This window comes from Centropristis striata, chromosome 19 (genome assembly GCF_030273125.1).
Source record: "Centropristis striata isolate RG_2023a ecotype Rhode Island chromosome 19, C.striata_1.0, whole genome shotgun sequence".
Taxonomy (NCBI): Eukaryota; Metazoa; Chordata; class Actinopteri; order Perciformes; family Serranidae; genus Centropristis; species Centropristis striata.
Window position 1 is genome coordinate 15,558,017 of NC_081535.1, and position 15,866 is coordinate 15,573,882.

General features: G+C 39.0%; 3 protein-coding genes across 3 annotated transcripts in view; 2 read left to right on the forward strand and 1 right to left on the reverse strand.

Moving 5' to 3' along the window:
* On the forward strand, positions 1–3,573 carry hspa5 (heat shock protein 5). Its single transcript, XM_059358233.1, has 9 exons — positions 1–154; positions 680–830; positions 951–1,182; positions 1,292–1,429; positions 1,523–1,635; positions 1,737–2,127; positions 2,229–2,466; positions 2,557–2,724; positions 2,841–3,573. The coding sequence occupies exons 2-9, from the start codon at positions 715–717 to the stop codon at positions 3,407–3,409; spliced, it is 1,965 nt and encodes a 654-aa protein (XP_059214216.1). The 5' UTR covers positions 1–154; positions 680–714; the 3' UTR covers positions 3,410–3,573.
* Positions 3,574–3,937: 364 nt separating this feature from the next.
* On the reverse strand, positions 3,938–7,918 carry rabepk (Rab9 effector protein with kelch motifs). Its single transcript, XM_059358234.1, has 8 exons — positions 7,682–7,918; positions 6,689–6,743; positions 6,466–6,620; positions 5,829–5,984; positions 5,356–5,520; positions 4,792–4,941; positions 4,479–4,628; positions 3,938–4,330 (listed from the first exon to the last, which is right to left on the reverse strand). The coding sequence occupies exons 2-8, from the start codon at positions 6,739–6,741 to the stop codon at positions 4,104–4,106; spliced, it is 1,056 nt and encodes a 351-aa protein (XP_059214217.1). The 5' UTR covers positions 6,742–6,743; positions 7,682–7,918; the 3' UTR covers positions 3,938–4,103.
* A 27-nt stretch (positions 7,919–7,945) lies between these two features.
* Positions 7,946–15,866, forward strand: part of rgs3a (regulator of G protein signaling 3a) — a 177,932-nt gene continuing 170,011 nt past the window's right edge. Inside the window, 2 exon segments of the mRNA XM_059358232.1 lie at positions 7,946–8,126; positions 15,025–15,152. Coding sequence (XP_059214215.1) covers positions 15,074–15,152 — 79 coding nt within the window. The 5' untranslated portion in view covers positions 7,946–8,126; positions 15,025–15,073.

A 15,866-nucleotide genomic window follows, 5' to 3' on the forward strand; every position in this document is an offset into this window, starting at 1 on the left:
GCTTATATATGGAGAGAGCACAGTTCATTCAACATCATTACACAGAGCCAAGAACACAGAATAGACTAAAAGAACATACACGTTGCTGTAAGAGGCTGGTTCCAAATTGAGGCAACGCCAAGGCCGTCAATTAATTGACTAGACTACAATTAAGGTATGTATAAACATTGTGAATATGATACTACGACAACGTAATATTTTGTAACGATGGACCTCATTTTAAGACTGTTTCATTATGATGGAGACAGCTAAGCTAACGTTTGACAAAAGTGATGTATTTACCCGAAGTTTACTGTATCTTTTTAATTCAATGCGCAGCTACTGTGATTGTAATATACCATGAAAAAATAAGGTACTTCTAAGAGCTCATTGTGGCGAAGTATTTTCCCTCGCATGTCTGCTAGACACGCTAACGTGGTTAGCTAGCTACCGGCGGATGAGAAAAAAAATGTCAGTGGCGTGGAGCTCCACCCATTTAACCCATATTCTTTCAACGGTTATACGTTTGACATTTTACTGTTATATCTTGTAATGGCCACACATCAATCATGGGTCTGACTCAAAGTAAATTACATCTAGTACTACCATTTAGCTCTTAGCTACCTGAACTTGGGAGGCAGAGAGGCAACGTCATGAACGCAAAGCCACGTTTCAGTAACACTGTATTTCCTCTCCTCAGAATTCTCTTGTAGATCGGAATTCAAACAAGCAGAGATGAAGCTGCTGTGGGTTGTAATGCTGGTGGCCGGCACCGTGTATGCCGATGACGACGATAAGAGGGAGAGTGTGGGAACTGTGATTGGAATCGACCTGGGCACCACCTATTCATGGTGAGAAAAAAAACATCAGGCATTATTGTGTTTTAAGACAATGTAATAATGCAGCTTTACATATTATGTATCAGAAATTGGTGCATTCTTGGCAATAATTAAAAAAATGTTTCCCTCCAGTGTCGGAGTATTCAAGAATGGCCGTGTGGAGATCATCGCCAATGACCAGGGTAACCGCATCACCCCATCATATGTCGCCTTCACCAGCGAGGGTGAGCGTCTGATTGGTGATGCTGCCAAGAACCAGCTGACCTCCAACCCTGAGAACACTGTCTTTGATGCCAAGAGATTGATTGGGCGCACTTGGGGAGACTCCTCTGTGCAGTCGGACCTGAAGTACTTCCCCTTCAAGGTAAGTTTTTACTCTTTGGGAAGTAAAAGTTATATTTTTAGAATGCAAAGGTATTTGGTTAATGAGTGACATATGTGGTATATTAATATTGATGAATGTTCCTCTTCAGGTGACTGAGAAGAAGAGCAAGCCTCATATCCAGGTTGACATTGGTGGTGGCACGATGAAGACATTTGCTCCTGAGGAGATCTCTGCCATGGTGCTGACTAAGATGAAGGAGACTGCTGAGGCTTATCTGGGCAAAAAGGTAAAAAAACAAAACAATGAAAAAAATATACTCCGAGGAGATCTCACTCCTATGTGTAATGTGAAATGTAATCTGATCTCAACTTTTCCTCAGGTCACACATGCTGTGGTCACTGTCCCTGCCTACTTCAATGATGCCCAGCGCCAGGCCACCAAAGATGCCGGAACCATTGCTGGTCTGATTGTTATGAGAATCATCAATGAGCCGTAAGTATCTAATTAAATAATTTATTCATCTGCTGTCTTTCTGAAAGTGTAGAAATATTTCCCTCAGTTCGTCTATAATAGTGTCATATTTTTCTTTTTAGAACTGCTGCTGCTATTGCTTATGGACTGGACAAGAGGGACGGCGAGAAGAACATTCTCGTGTTCGATCTCGGTGGTGGCACCTTTGATGTCTCCCTCCTGACCATTGACAACGGTGTGTTTGAAGTGGTGGCCACCAACGGTGACACTCATCTGGGAGGTGAAGACTTCGACCAGCGCGTCATGGAGCACTTCATCAAGCTGTACAAGAAGAAGACTGGCAAAGATGTGCGCAAAGACAACCGTGCTGTGCAGAAGCTGCGTCGTGAGGTCGAGAAGGCAAAGAGGGCACTGTCTGCTCAGCACCAGGCCCGCATTGAGATCGAGTCCTTCTTTGAGGGAGAAGACTTCTCTGAGACCCTGACCCGTGCCAAGTTTGAAGAGCTGAACATGGTAAGTTACACAACAGTTCAGTTGTGTTAAAAAAAAAAAAAAAAAAAAGACTAAAGCATTATGTCTGACAAGCATTTTAACCTTGTCTTTTACTTTCCCAGGACCTGTTCCGTTCCACCATGAAGCCTGTACAGAAGGTGCTGGAAGACTCTGACCTGAAGAAGCCTGACATCGATGAGATTGTCCTGGTTGGTGGCTCCACCCGTATCCCCAAAATCCAGCAGTTGGTAAAGGAGTTCTTCAATGGCAAAGAGCCCTCTAGGGGCATCAACCCTGATGAGGCTGTGGCATACGGTGCTGCTGTGCAGGCTGGAGTGCTTTCTGGAGAGGAGGACACTGGTAAGTCAGCTTCACCATACAATGCAGCATCTGTTCGACCAAACTTGGCTGGCAAACTTCTTGTTTACTAAACAAATTCTTCTCTTGCAGGGGATGTTGTTCTTCTGGATGTGTGCCCCCTGACCCTTGGTATTGAGACTGTTGGAGGAGTGATGACCAAGCTGATCCCCAGAAACACTGTGGTGCCCACAAAGAAATCCCAGATCTTCTCCACAGCCTCTGATAACCAGCCCACTGTTACCATCAAAGTTTATGAAGGTAAGAATTGAAGAGGGTGCAATTATCTAACATGAATTTAAAAAAATGTGCTTTTGAACCTGCACCATTAACGCATTGAGTGTGACACCAGCTTTAACTATTGATTCTCTCTATAGGTGAACGTCCTCTGACAAAAGACAACCATCTGTTGGGCACATTCGACCTGACTGGCATCCCTCCTGCTCCTCGTGGCGTACCACAGATTGAGGTCACCTTTGAGATTGACGTCAACGGTATCCTGCGCGTCACCGCTGAGGACAAAGGCACAGGCAACAAGAACAAGATCACAATCACAAACGACCAGAACCGTCTGACACCTGAGGATATCGAGCGCATGGTGAACGATGCTGAGCGATTTGCCGACGAGGACAAGAAGCTGAAGGAGAGGATCGACGCCCGCAACGAGTTGGAGAGCTACGCCTACTCTCTGAAGAACCAGATTGGCGACAAGGAGAAGCTTGGCGGCAAGCTGTCGGACGAGGATAAGGAAGCTATTGAGAAGGCTGTGGAGGAGAAGATTGAGTGGATGGAGTCCCACCAGGAAGCTGAGCTTGAAGACTTCCAGGCTAAGAAGAAGGAGCTGGAGGAGGTGGTTCAGCCCATTATCAGCAAGCTTTACGGTAGCGCGGGCGGACCCCCACCCGAGGGCGCCGACAGCGAGCAGGAGGAGAAGGATGAGTTGTAGGCAGGTTTAAGCCAACTCTTCTGTCGCCCCTTACCACTCTGGTAGTTACATCTAGATGTGTATATATTGGACTGATGGGACTCAAATAGTGAGAGGAATGGTTGGGTAGGGGTGGCGATGACAAGCAACCATACTGAATCTTCTGAAAGACTTTAAATAAGTTTCAGTGTGTGTGAGGTGTTCTCTTCGCTGGAAGGTGGAGATATTCGTCAGCCCGGATATGAGGCTTGCTGCTGCTGTTCTCAGGCAGTCCTGGTGGGGTTCTCTGTAGTTGGGAGGGACTTAGTGGGTGGGGGGGCTGGGGTGGGAGGGGTCTATTGAGTTGGGTGTCTGTGGGATCAAGAAGTTATGTTCACAGGCCATGCTAAAAGTTATTTATTTGAATCTGGTCGTTGTACTTCTGGAAAGACATTGAAATAAATGTTTGATACAAAATGCTCCTCAATTTGTCTCTTTACATTGATTTACAGTTTCAGGGTAACACTTGACACACACCAACTATGTATAACTCTGAATACTGTATCCACCACTTAATATTAACCAGTGGCTCAAATGATAAACATTACAGCCCATTTATTTTCAATTTCAACAAATCTTACTGACCTTAACTGTTCTAGAGTTTTCAATAAAAGTAAATTATTAAGTAGTACTTGACAAACCTTTTATTACAACTTGGGAAATGAATATTACACCATCATGTCACCACAGTCACAACACAGTCATTATAAATGACACCCTGAGTGTCCATTCCTCCAAATGCAAATGCCAGAAATATTGTCTCTGAGGCTGCTGGGCTGTTAGCCTGGTCCTCATCTCCATTCCCCTCACAACACACCTTCCAGGGCAATAAGCACATGGAGTGGTCTAGGCGGTTGGGTGGCAAATCTCCTTCAAACTTCATGAGGACCCATCTACTTTTGTCTGCAAACAGGAGGTATCACATTAAGGTATGTTGTAAAAGCTCAAATGAAAAAAACACTGCTTAAAAAACTCAGCTGACTCCTGGTATTCATAGATGTAGACAAACTGTACAACCCAATAAAGTAATATTTCTGAAAAAATAATTTACCAGTGTTGAATCTGTACATGGAGTTACTGGCTCCATCTGCAGTCATCCCCCCAAAAATATAGATGTTCTTGCCCAGCACCACAGCTGAGTGGGCTGCTACTCCTGGTGGGATGTCTCCTTTGGCCTGCACTTTCTCCCACTTCATGCTTTCTTTAAACAGAAGACACATGGTTTTATTCTTTGAAATAAACCAAACTTGCCATTCCAAGTTCTGAGGCTCTACACCCTCCTGTATGATCACCTGAGATAAAAGCAGAGGGGAAATATATTCACTTTGATCCTCTTATTATGATTCAGGAGAGATCAGGCTTACTTGTGTTGAGAGAGAACATATCATTGTGGAATTTGTCTCCAGCCATGCCTCCATGAATGTAGATCTTCGAACCCACTGTGACAACAATATGCCCATGTCTGGCTGGCAGGTTTCTGCCTTGTGTTTCTGGTTGGGACCAGGTGGAAGACACTGGGAACACAAAAACATAAACACTGTCACATATTTGAGGCAGATTAAGATTATAACACTTTCAGTGGGTGCATTATATATTGATTTACAGTGGCTATGAAAAATGCCCACTCAGTCCTGGTAAGAAATCTGATCCGCAAAGATATACACCTGTGGGCATTCCACAGGGGGGGTAGGACTTTTAAATGCTACTTAACATTTGGACATTTTTGCCATTTAGCTCCTTCTCTACCTCTAAAAGAAGCATGTTAAGATTTGTCATACTAAAAAGACTTGACTTAAAAAGTAACATTTAATTACTCATTACATTTAAAACAGAAAGAATTATGAATATTTATTGAATGTTCAGGATTATACAATTAAAATGTAAATTAGTCTAAAGGATAGTGGGGTAAAGGTAATGGTGACCCAAACCTGTATCAAAAACATGAAGTTTGGGATCTGAAACAGGTGCGGCTCCTGCTTCCCCACCAAAACAGACGTACAGTTTGTCCCCTAGGCATGCTGAGCTGGTGTGGTATGTCCTGGGCCCGGGGGGTTTGCCATTCACCGCTACATTCTTCCAGCAAGACCCACTGTCTGGACACACAAGTAAAGAGTAAACCATGCTCATAATACCCAAGTCTATGGTCAAATATGATACAATCAATTTTTATGTCTTTCACAGCAGCAACATTAGTTACAACACAATGAAAAATGTGGCATTGTTAGCTCAAAAAAATACATCACACACACTACAACAAAAATATGTATGATAGAGAGACCGAATTCTACAGCAATTGATTTCATACAGCAGATCAGCACCTTCTGAAGCTGTTATAATCTGTGAAAATCACCACAGTAATGAACATTGCATATTACCAGGTGAGTTTGAACTTGGGATTTACCTGTTAGCTGAATTTTCTGGACACAATTCCGATTGCCGCTCTGCTGTGCCCCACCAAAGACCCACAGGCTCTGAGGGCAGCTCTCTGGCACGAAACTGCAGTGTTCATATCGTGACTCCAAACCCTCCCACTCTGGGATGTCCCATTCATGATTGTCTGGTGGAGTCAAAAAGGACAAAAATGCAAAGAAAGCCCTCTGATATGAATATGAAGGAAATAGGCTAATGACTGCCACACACAGGAGAAATGATGATTGTGTTTTACCAATATGGTGCAACAAGTGACACTGTACACGATGCTCAACCCACTGATATTAACTTAAATACGTCTTATCTTCATAAACATTACTTTCCCTAATTTTCTGTAAATTTCACATTTTAGTAGTGATTGAGATTTTACAACAAATATAATATACACTCACCCAGCCATGGTCATATTTATTTTAATTTAGTTTTAATTGTTATGCTTGTAGCTTTAAACAGCTGATAGTATCAACAAAAGCCAATCTGCAGGTGAAATGTACCTAAAAGTTTACAAACTAAAAATACAATCCTGCTTGCAGATTTTTCGTGACTAACTTACAAAACACAGTTATGCATAAGTCATATCGCTGGACAAATTCTGCTGACATTTTTACCTAGATTTATGATATTAGAATGTGAGAAACTGCCACTGGGGTTGGCTCCACCAACAATAAAGATTCTTCCCTTTCCTTCGTCTTCAGATGGGATAAATGTGCAGGTGTGACCCACACAAACACCTGGAGCACCGCCTCTAGGAATCAAAGAGTACCTGTGGACAGCAAAAAAATTTCAGCAAGGTAAAAAGGGAACTGAAATAAATGATCTTAATTTACTTACCATATTCCTTCTTTGGGTTTATCTAAAGGGTCAAGCACTGGGAGAAACTCCATAGCTGTCAAAGATATATGAGTGTTATTATTCGTTCACACTTGTCAGTGATCACTGTGTTATATTTTCAGTGGTGATCCGGTGCAATAACAAATAGCAGATATACTAGCAGCCTTGGCCAAAAGTATTGTCGATTTATACTTATTATGATCTTAAAAAGTCTATATCGTCACCCTGTTAAAAGTTTTTTTAAGTTTTGCAGGAAACACAAAAACTTTCACTCAAAAAGGATGTAACAAAGGATGGCTATTGGCATAGTGATAACACTATGTGTAAATTGTGTAACTTAAGAGAAATAAATGCATTTTTGAACATGCCTTTGTGACTTAAGCATGATATGGTAACACTTTATTTTGAAGGTGTCTACATAAGTCACACAAGCCTGTCAGAAACATGACATGACAAGTATCATGAGCATTAATGTTACTTCAAAGTGTCATTAATGTTCATAACACATCCCATGTCATGTTTATGACACGATCATGTCACTCTTATGTAGACATAATAAATCCGTCACACACTTGACATAGGCCATGATCTTAAAGGGGTAAATCACATGATCTGATCAACTGAGGATGTAGGCGATTTTACCATAGGTGGCCGGCGTCATGAGGAGATGCTTTAGGCAAAAAAAAAACAACCCAATTTTGACAAAAAATGACTTAGGCGGTTATTTTAACATTGTGACGATATAAACTGATGGTATTCACAGAAGCCCTTGCGTAAAAACTAGCTACAATCGAAGCAACCCAAATAAGGCGTTTTATAGATCATCTTATAAACGTTTGTTGACGGGTTGCTTGTGAATCACAGACGTAATAGCATCTGTTAAATAAAGCTTCATTTAGCGACAATGTCAGTGATTTGGGCAACACACTGAGCGACATCAAAATGCTACTTGCTAACGTAAACGAGCATGTGGATAACTTCCTCCAAACTAACCTGTTCTTCCGGTTGTCAAGAGGGGAAAATGATCCGTGTCATTTAACTGAAGTCGGTATTCTTTAGCACCATTTTCTAACGTCCATACAGCGACAGTGGTTATTATTGCTACGTATAGAAAGCCGAGCTGTAAAAACAGCTCCCAGCCATAGTGCAACTCTACGTCAAAAACAGTACGCAAATGTTACGTTGGTTGGTCGATACAAGTTCCAAACGTAGTTGCCAGGCTGCTTTGAGCGCATGCGCAGTTATCTTCTCCATCCAACGTTGGCTGATTTAGCAACAAGCTACCACAAAGTTCCTATTTTTTTTATCAGGCATAAAACATCAGTGTGAAGACTTCGCAGAGGTTAGCAAAGAAGCTTTGGCCAGATTACACTGCCAATAAAGTGTCTTCAGTTCCTGTTTGATCTAAAAACTCATATCTCCCACTTCAAGTAAAAAGGTAGGCTGAGTGACAGCAGTGCTACACGTTTTTTTTAAACTTCTCTTTATTGGGTTTTTTTTTCTTTCGTTCACATCTTATTTATATACAGTCTATGGTTCACATACAAAAAATAAGAAGGTGGAGTCAAATCAAATATCAAAACAATCATTAGGTTTACAAATAAAAGAAAGATATGTAAATAGTAATAATACAACTTGGAGGATGTCAAGTTTTTTCAAATTCACAGTTGTTTTTTTCATTGGATTATAATAGTCCACAAACGGCTGCCATATTGTGTAAAAGGTATTTATCTTACCTCTCGGTGAATTTTATTTTTTCTAACTGCAAATGTTTCATTATATCATTCATTAAAGCTTGATAGACTGGAGGATTTTTTTGTTTCCAGTTCAGCAGAATTATTCTTCTTGCTTACAGTGTCACAAAACAAATCTCATTCTCCATGGTAGCTGACCACACCCCAAACACTGCAATAACTGGGTCTGGTTTATTATGTTTCTGGAAAATCTCAGATAAACTTTGAAATATCTTAACCCAATAGGTGGCAATGCTTGGACAAGTCAGTGCCACACATTCTTACATTGATAATTAGAGTCAAAGATAGCTAACTATCAATTAACTAATTATATATTTTTTCACTTAAATACAAGTTTACGTTTATAAAGCAGATGGCAGAACAGCTGACGTGCAACTCTAGCTGTTTTGAAGATATTTTAAGGTTGCCAATAACTCGCAGCGCTCTTAAGATTTTTAACCAAGCACTAAATTAATTTAGTCAAACTAAAATGAAGACAAAAAGTGACATATATTATGTCTGTAATTTGACAGGTGTGTTAATTTTTTACCTATCCTACTTTCCATACTTTATATTTCCAGCATAACAGTTAGATCAAAGGTTATGTAATTTTCTTGCTTCAGATGAGGAAAAAGTAAGCCACTCCCAGCTGTCATTAGTTTGCTTTAAGATGATATTAGATAATATTAAAGTATGTCTATGTGTATCCCCAGGGAATTATTTGTGCAGCAGTTGCAGTAAAAGACAGAGAGAGTGCATTCACTTTTGGAGAGCATGTGGAAGTTCCTTTAAGACTGAGGTAGTGTTTGTCTGACCACCTGTGTAAGTTTTTAATTTATTTTTGTAGGTACTTGGCTAAGCCTGTGATTAAAATGTATCAAAAGTCCAAAAGACACAGCTTGGAAAATAAGGGAACATGTTCTTGATTGTGCATCAGATCCTTTTTCTTATCCAGTTATGATAAAACATTTTAGCCTTCAAAACCAACATAATGAAGAAACACATAATTTACGTTGTCATATGATTAGATATTGCATTTTACAGGTGTGTATGTTATTAACACATTAGAATTTTTAAAGTAGAACTCATCTCCCTGTGTCACTACTCCCATCATTGTTGGTAATTTATAGATTTTTTGATGTTTTTAAGATTTACAGCATGTGGCTAAGATACAGCTGCACCTTAGTTGCATATACCAAAAAATAGTAGTAGTAGTAGTAGTAAGTGGAGTGCAACGTTTTGTTGTCACATGCAGATCCTGCAGAAACAAACTTGACATGCTTTTAACACTCTAGTAAGAATCATGGGATCCATTTTTAGCCTTTTCTTTAATACATTTGATACCCAAAATACATGATATGTTTATAAAATGTATCAGAAAAAATAGCATGCACCTTACCACATTTAAAATAAGTCAACATTGAAAATATTTATAATATAATTTATATTCAGATGTTACTTATAGTAAATGTAATTACTTTTTCCCCATGTATGGATACCATAAGGAAGTATGTTTCCAAGGTACAGCATAATAATTTGCTGTGCAGTCCTATCTGTGGATGCAATACATAACATGTCCAGTAGGTTGAGCCATTGTCTTTTTTGTTAAAACTTAAAATGATTTACTAACTGTAGCTTGGACTGCCCCTGAATGTTTAAGATATTAACCCTTGTGTTTTTGTAGGCTGTTTCCAATGTCATTGTGTCTCAATTAAAAATACTGACAACGGATAAACTGTTCATGAATTTATTAAACGGACTGAGCAGTCTTAAAAAGGAAGTCATCAACAACACATACAACACAAATACATGCTGTTCCATGTATTTTTGTTGTAGTTTTTAGTGTGAGATGCTGCTCTTCTATTAGGAAAATTCAAACATTATTTTCTAAAATATATTTAATTTGGCTTGAATTAGTTCTTTTTAATTACTGCTTAAAAAGTCGTATTGTGCCAGGATAGGAGAGCTACAATAAGATAATAAATGGAACATGGGACGATTAAGATTTAATCTCTAATTGAAATTTACATTGGCAAAGTCACATACTGATATAAATGCAAAGCTTCCTGCACAGTCAGCAGTGTTGCAGATACAGTGGGAGCAGAGTGAGCAAATCTGTATCAGTTAAGTCAGCTGAAGACAGCTTACCTTCATAACAAATGAATGAATAAGCAAAATAATGAATGAGCGATTATGTGAGAATTTCATATCTAAAAGCAGCAAAACACAAACATCTTTCAGGGTGATTTGTCCTCTGTACTTCTTCTTCTGACTGCAGTAAAAGTCTTCACTGCACTGTAAGATTTAAGTGTTATTCTGTGTTTAATGGAAAATAGTTTAGTGCAGCTGTAAAGAATAAAATACAGATAAATCTGCCATTCCCTGGCTTAAAAAATGAAGCCTGAACTTTCAGACAACAAATAAGACTGTTGCTTGTTTTGACTTGTATTTTATAATTTCACCTGTTTGGAGATGGATTTGTGCACTGAGGTGGTAGGAAATGGGTTGGGGAATAAGAACATCATTTACTGAAGAAAGATAAGTATAATTAAGTCACAGTAGCAGAAGACCACAGTATTCTTCTAAAAGAAACTACTAGCTACTACTCACTACAGGTACTCTGTACACCACTTCTGCTCTTTTTGTCATTAGGAATATTTCCTTTAATTCATCTAAAGTATTCAAATCAAGTAAATCCAGGTAATCAGGATTATTTTTGAGCAATGAGGTATGTTGTTATATATACATTTTTGTTTTGTCTGCCATTGTTTTTGCACAAGTGTCCATTTGGCAGAACAGAAAACAAGCATTTTATATGTTGATGAGCTGACAACAATAACTGAATTCAAAGATACAGCCTGTCTGTTGAGTGTTTCGCTTTTTGGGTAGAATCACTTAAATAAGAGGAAATTATAAATAAGTCTATTTCTTTTGTACATTTGGTGAGGCTGCAACCAATGATCATATTAATAATTTATATTTTTGAGTTATTAATTATTAAGTCTATTAAAAATAGATTAAAAATAGTAAAAAGCGCCTGTCAAACCCACCCACAATCTGCCCTCAGATTGCTTGTTTTGTCTAAAAACAGTCTAAACCCAACTGATGTTTAATTCACAGTGACATTAAACGGAGAAAAGCAGCAGATTCTAACATTCAAATGGGATCAATTAATGTTAGGCATAACTGACTTCCAACAAGAATCTAATTATGACTTTTTTTGTTGTTCAATGACTTGATTAATTAGCAAAACATTTTGGCTGCAAAACTTTCTTCACAGCACTATATAGTGACTCGCTTTAGCTGAATCTGCTTTCATCCATTTTATTGGCTTTCAGTACTTATTTCAAAGTCTGTTTAATCTGTAACTTTCTTGCTTTTTTTGTCTAGTCGTCCAGTGACTCACATCTCTATCTTTCTGGTTGTTCCTGGTTCATGTCTTTACTAGACTTATAAAGTGGTGTCACTCACTTAATTGATTAAGTGGCCATCCTCTCCAGTCTTCTACCACCTGGTGCTCAGCTGTCCCCTGTGGCAATCTGGACATCTCTTCACATTGCCGTCTCTCTTCTCCCTCCACAATTCACCCCCAGTCAAATCTGCACAGTCATCCTCAATCTCCCGGCGCAAATTGAAAACTCATCTCTCCGAGGAACTTGTTCCGCTCTCCTCTATTTATCTCTACTATCTTAATTAAGTCTCTCTTGCCTCTACCTTCCTCTTCCAGTTGCACCTATTGCCCCTTCCTTAGGCTTCTCTGCCTTGCACACTGTATGGCACTGCCTTGCAATTACTTATCATGCCTGAACCTATTAGGACCACAGGAGTATTTGCTATAGATCTTCAGCGCAACTTGTTGCTTGTGATATAAACCACTTTGGTTAACAAATCGTGGCCCTTGAGCAACATCTGGCCATCCAACAAAATATTTGTCTCCTTATGGAAAATGTATGCTTATATCAAAACCTACTTGATTTTGAATGAATTGACTTTAAAGATAAAAAAATAGACATACATCTTATTTTTTATAAGAAAAAAACCTGTAGGTGTCCGTTTCCACTGTAATTGTGAATTGAACAATGCTAAAAAAAAAAAAGGTTAGGCTAGGCTTTATTATAGGACTGGGAGAAAGCTAGATAGTCGAACATACTGGGGAATACAGAATCCTACCTTGGAAAGGAATTGTGCGACTCTACATTGTCTTCAACCTCAATTCCAAAACATTTGGGACACTGTTAAAAACAAGAATAAAAACAGAATGCATAAAAATCCAATTGCTTGTATTTACAATAAACAGACGTTTCACAGTTTGAGAATTACATATCTCCTCTGCTCTTTGTTAAGGTCACAAAGGATTTGCAAACCATTGCAAGTTTTTTTTAATTTTTATTCCTTTTTTGGAATCTGTGTTATAGTAGTTTAGTTTTTTGTTGAAAATATCCTAAAATGTGTATGTATTTTGTATTTCTGAAAGGAATTGACACATGGAAGTACAGTCCTGTCCCCTGAAACTAAGCATGCCATGCCACAGTAGCATTATCTGCCCAGTTTCCCTTTCAGGAAAGCAGCGTATGAGTTTCAGCAAACTCCTTTGTTTTCCTTTCACTGGAACTGATAAGGACCAAATGAATCAGGGGCTTTTTGTGGAGGGACAGAATGAGAGGAAAAAGGAAAAGGATTATGACTTTTCAAAGTCCTGAGGAGGGGACACGAGGCAGGAGAAAGAGATAATTGTCAATATACTTTTTGTCAGCCCAAAATAGGTTCTCTGAGTGCATGCTATTGTTGTGAGAATGCTGTGTGTACAATACTTGCTGATATGAATTTGGACGCTGTGTATTAAGCAATTCAACAAGCATATTTTTTTTCATCTCACTTAAGTAAAGCTTGATTTTGTGGCTTCTTGGTGGGAGGGCAGTTTGTTAATCAGGATTAGAGAAGTTCATCTCTGGGTTACTGGCACACTGCTGCCAGGCAAGATGTCAAATTAATGTGCTGCAGCTATCGCTGTTGTGTCACATTTCACCCAGAGGTGTGTTAAATCATCCTGTAAAGTAATCTGGATTATTGCCACACAACCACAACACTGGCTTAACTCAGTCAATTCTACAGTAAACGGAAGACTGATGATAATCTGTATTAAAAAAACATGTTTTTTGTATTTTATCTTTGTTTACTGTGGAGGCAGCTGTAGGCTGTTCATGTTATTTGTTCCGTTTTGGCCTTTTTAAAAACTTCCCCTCTGACATTTTTTAACAAAAGAACAAAAGTATCTTTAATGATTAATAAAAGTAAATGTTATACATTAATTTAAAAACAAATGTAGTTTAATGATCATAAAGTAAACGTTGAAAGACTTTCTAGAAAGCACCAGATCCATCCTTGGAATCTGAGCAGGCATTGTTAAGTTAACCTTGGACTCTCACGTTAATAATACTCTTGTCTCTGTACATCTGTCAAATGACTGCAAATCCATCTGACAGCTGCCAAGTACATTTGTAAACAGTACAGAAAATGTAGCACATATTGTCTTTGGTCAGCTCCAAATGGTGGGAAACCAACCAGCCCATAGAAAACCAAGAAACTGTTGTAGTATAATAGAAAGCACTCCTATTGTAACAACATTGTTTGACCTCAAATTCAAACCCATCTGTCACCGGTAGGTGGCTCATTAGTAAAAAATAAACAATAGGCGGATTAAATAGAATTAATCAAAAATGTTCAGATGAACCCTGCAAAACAGGCTTTTAAGGACATGTGGCACTCTTGCAGATTCATTTAATTATACCTTTTCTGATGCTCAATGGATAGACGACCATAACTATACTAATAATGTTGCTATAACTGCATGTCCCTTTCAAGCTACATTTAGTCCACTTTTAGGGCAGATAATTATAAATCCTGGCCAGAGGCTACAATGTCTTTGTAAATGAGGAAGCTGTGGAGTGACAGTGTGAGTGAGACAGGGTATTGAAAGAGAGCATTTAATTTTTTGGGTGCATATGCACATGGAATTATGGGTGTTAAAATCTGTCTGTTTCTATATACATTTTGCAATTATTGTTATTGGTGAATTCCTAATTACATTAGGGCCAACAGGATGTATATTAAACAAAACAATTCAACCCTGTATGCCCTGTTACAACTGTATGAGCCAGTTATACAGTAGTAGCAGGTAACATCAAATGCTATGTAAATGGTAAATGGACTGCACTTATATAGCGCTTTTATCCAAAGCGATTTACACTACAGACTGCGCTCATTCACCCGTTTTGGCAGAGGCACACTGGTGCCACCTGCCACCATTGGGAATTCATTTACACACCTATGAACGCAGCATCGGTGGGCTATTTGTGGTTCAGTATCTTGCCCAAGGATACTTCGACATGTAGGCTGCCATGATCTGGGATCAAACCACCAACATTCCGATCAATGGGTGACCGTACTACAAACTGAGCCACAGCCTCCCTATGTGAAACTCACACACACACACACACACACACACACACACACACACACACACACACACACACACACACACACACACACACACACACACACACACACAAAAGCATCAAGTTTCTCCTCTTCTCTTCTCTGTAGCTGCTGAGAGTATCTCGTATACAGTGGCAGCCAGCATGCTCCCACCAAGATGACCTGTGTCAGAGTCTACCTGCGGGAGCCTCCTGCCAGCTTACCAGAGACATCATCCTTCCTCCTCAGTACCCATGGTGAGGTTTATTCCTTTATATATATATATTTTTAAAGGAAAATAGACTGTAGCTTTAAACTGATAGTTAAGAGGTTTTTGGCATGTGAATGATCCGATTCTTTTCAACAGCTCTCAAAAGTTCTCTATACTTGTTTGTTCTATTTTTATTGTGCCAATAGAAAGGTTTATAAAAGTTACTTCTGCATGATTTAGATTTAAGGCAAGGGTGCTTTATTGAAATAACATATTTCATATAGAGGTTGACTTTAAAGCAATTAATCCACTGGCAAAGCAGAGAGATATGAGCAGCAATCATAAGGGCAACAATGTAATGTCAGTGTCAATGGCAATATGAGTACTTAAGTGTTGCTAAACCTCATCCATTCATGCAAAATGAAATCATATTGGTGCTTAAGTTTAATCTGATCCAAGTCTTATTCTATCATTATCATGATTATTTTGCAGATATACCTAGTGGCCCCTGCCCCCTAAAAAAACCCCAAAACAACAATAGCATAAAAAAGGATGAAGCTCTCAAAAAGAAACAGAGCCACAAGATCCAAATCAAATATCTGTAATGCCATACAATACTGTTAATCCATCACTGACAGTAAAGGAATTTTATATAGAGGATTGTATCACATAGGTCTGCCAGCACACTTGATCCTGCAGCGTATCTAACCTGAGAAGCATATTACTCGCAGCAACAAGTGGGCTCAGATGAACCAACAAG

Excerpts from the sequence above, each read along its gene's own strand:
- hspa5 (XM_059358233.1), top strand. The coding sequence starts at position 715 with ATGAAGCTGCTGTGGGTTGTAATGCTGGTGGCCGGCACCGTGTATGCC. Across the intron at positions 1,183-1,291 it reads TGAAGTACTTCCCCTTCAAG|GTGACTGAGAAGAAGAGCAA; the intron begins GTAAGTTTTTAC and ends GTTCCTCTTCAG. Across the intron at positions 1,430-1,522 it reads AGGCTTATCTGGGCAAAAAG|GTCACACATGCTGTGGTCAC; the intron begins GTAAAAAAACAA and ends ACTTTTCCTCAG.
- rabepk (XM_059358234.1), bottom strand. The coding sequence starts at position 6,741 with ATGGAGTTTCTCCCAGTGCTTGACCCTTTAGATAAACCCAAAGAAGGA. Across the intron at positions 4,629-4,791 it reads TATGTTCTCTCTCAACACAA|AAAGCATGAAGTGGGAGAAA; the intron begins GTAAGCCTGATC and ends TTCTGTTTAAAG. Across the intron at positions 4,331-4,478 it reads CATGTACAGATTCAACACTG|ACAAAAGTAGATGGGTCCTC; the intron begins GTAAATTATTTT and ends TCCTGTTTGCAG.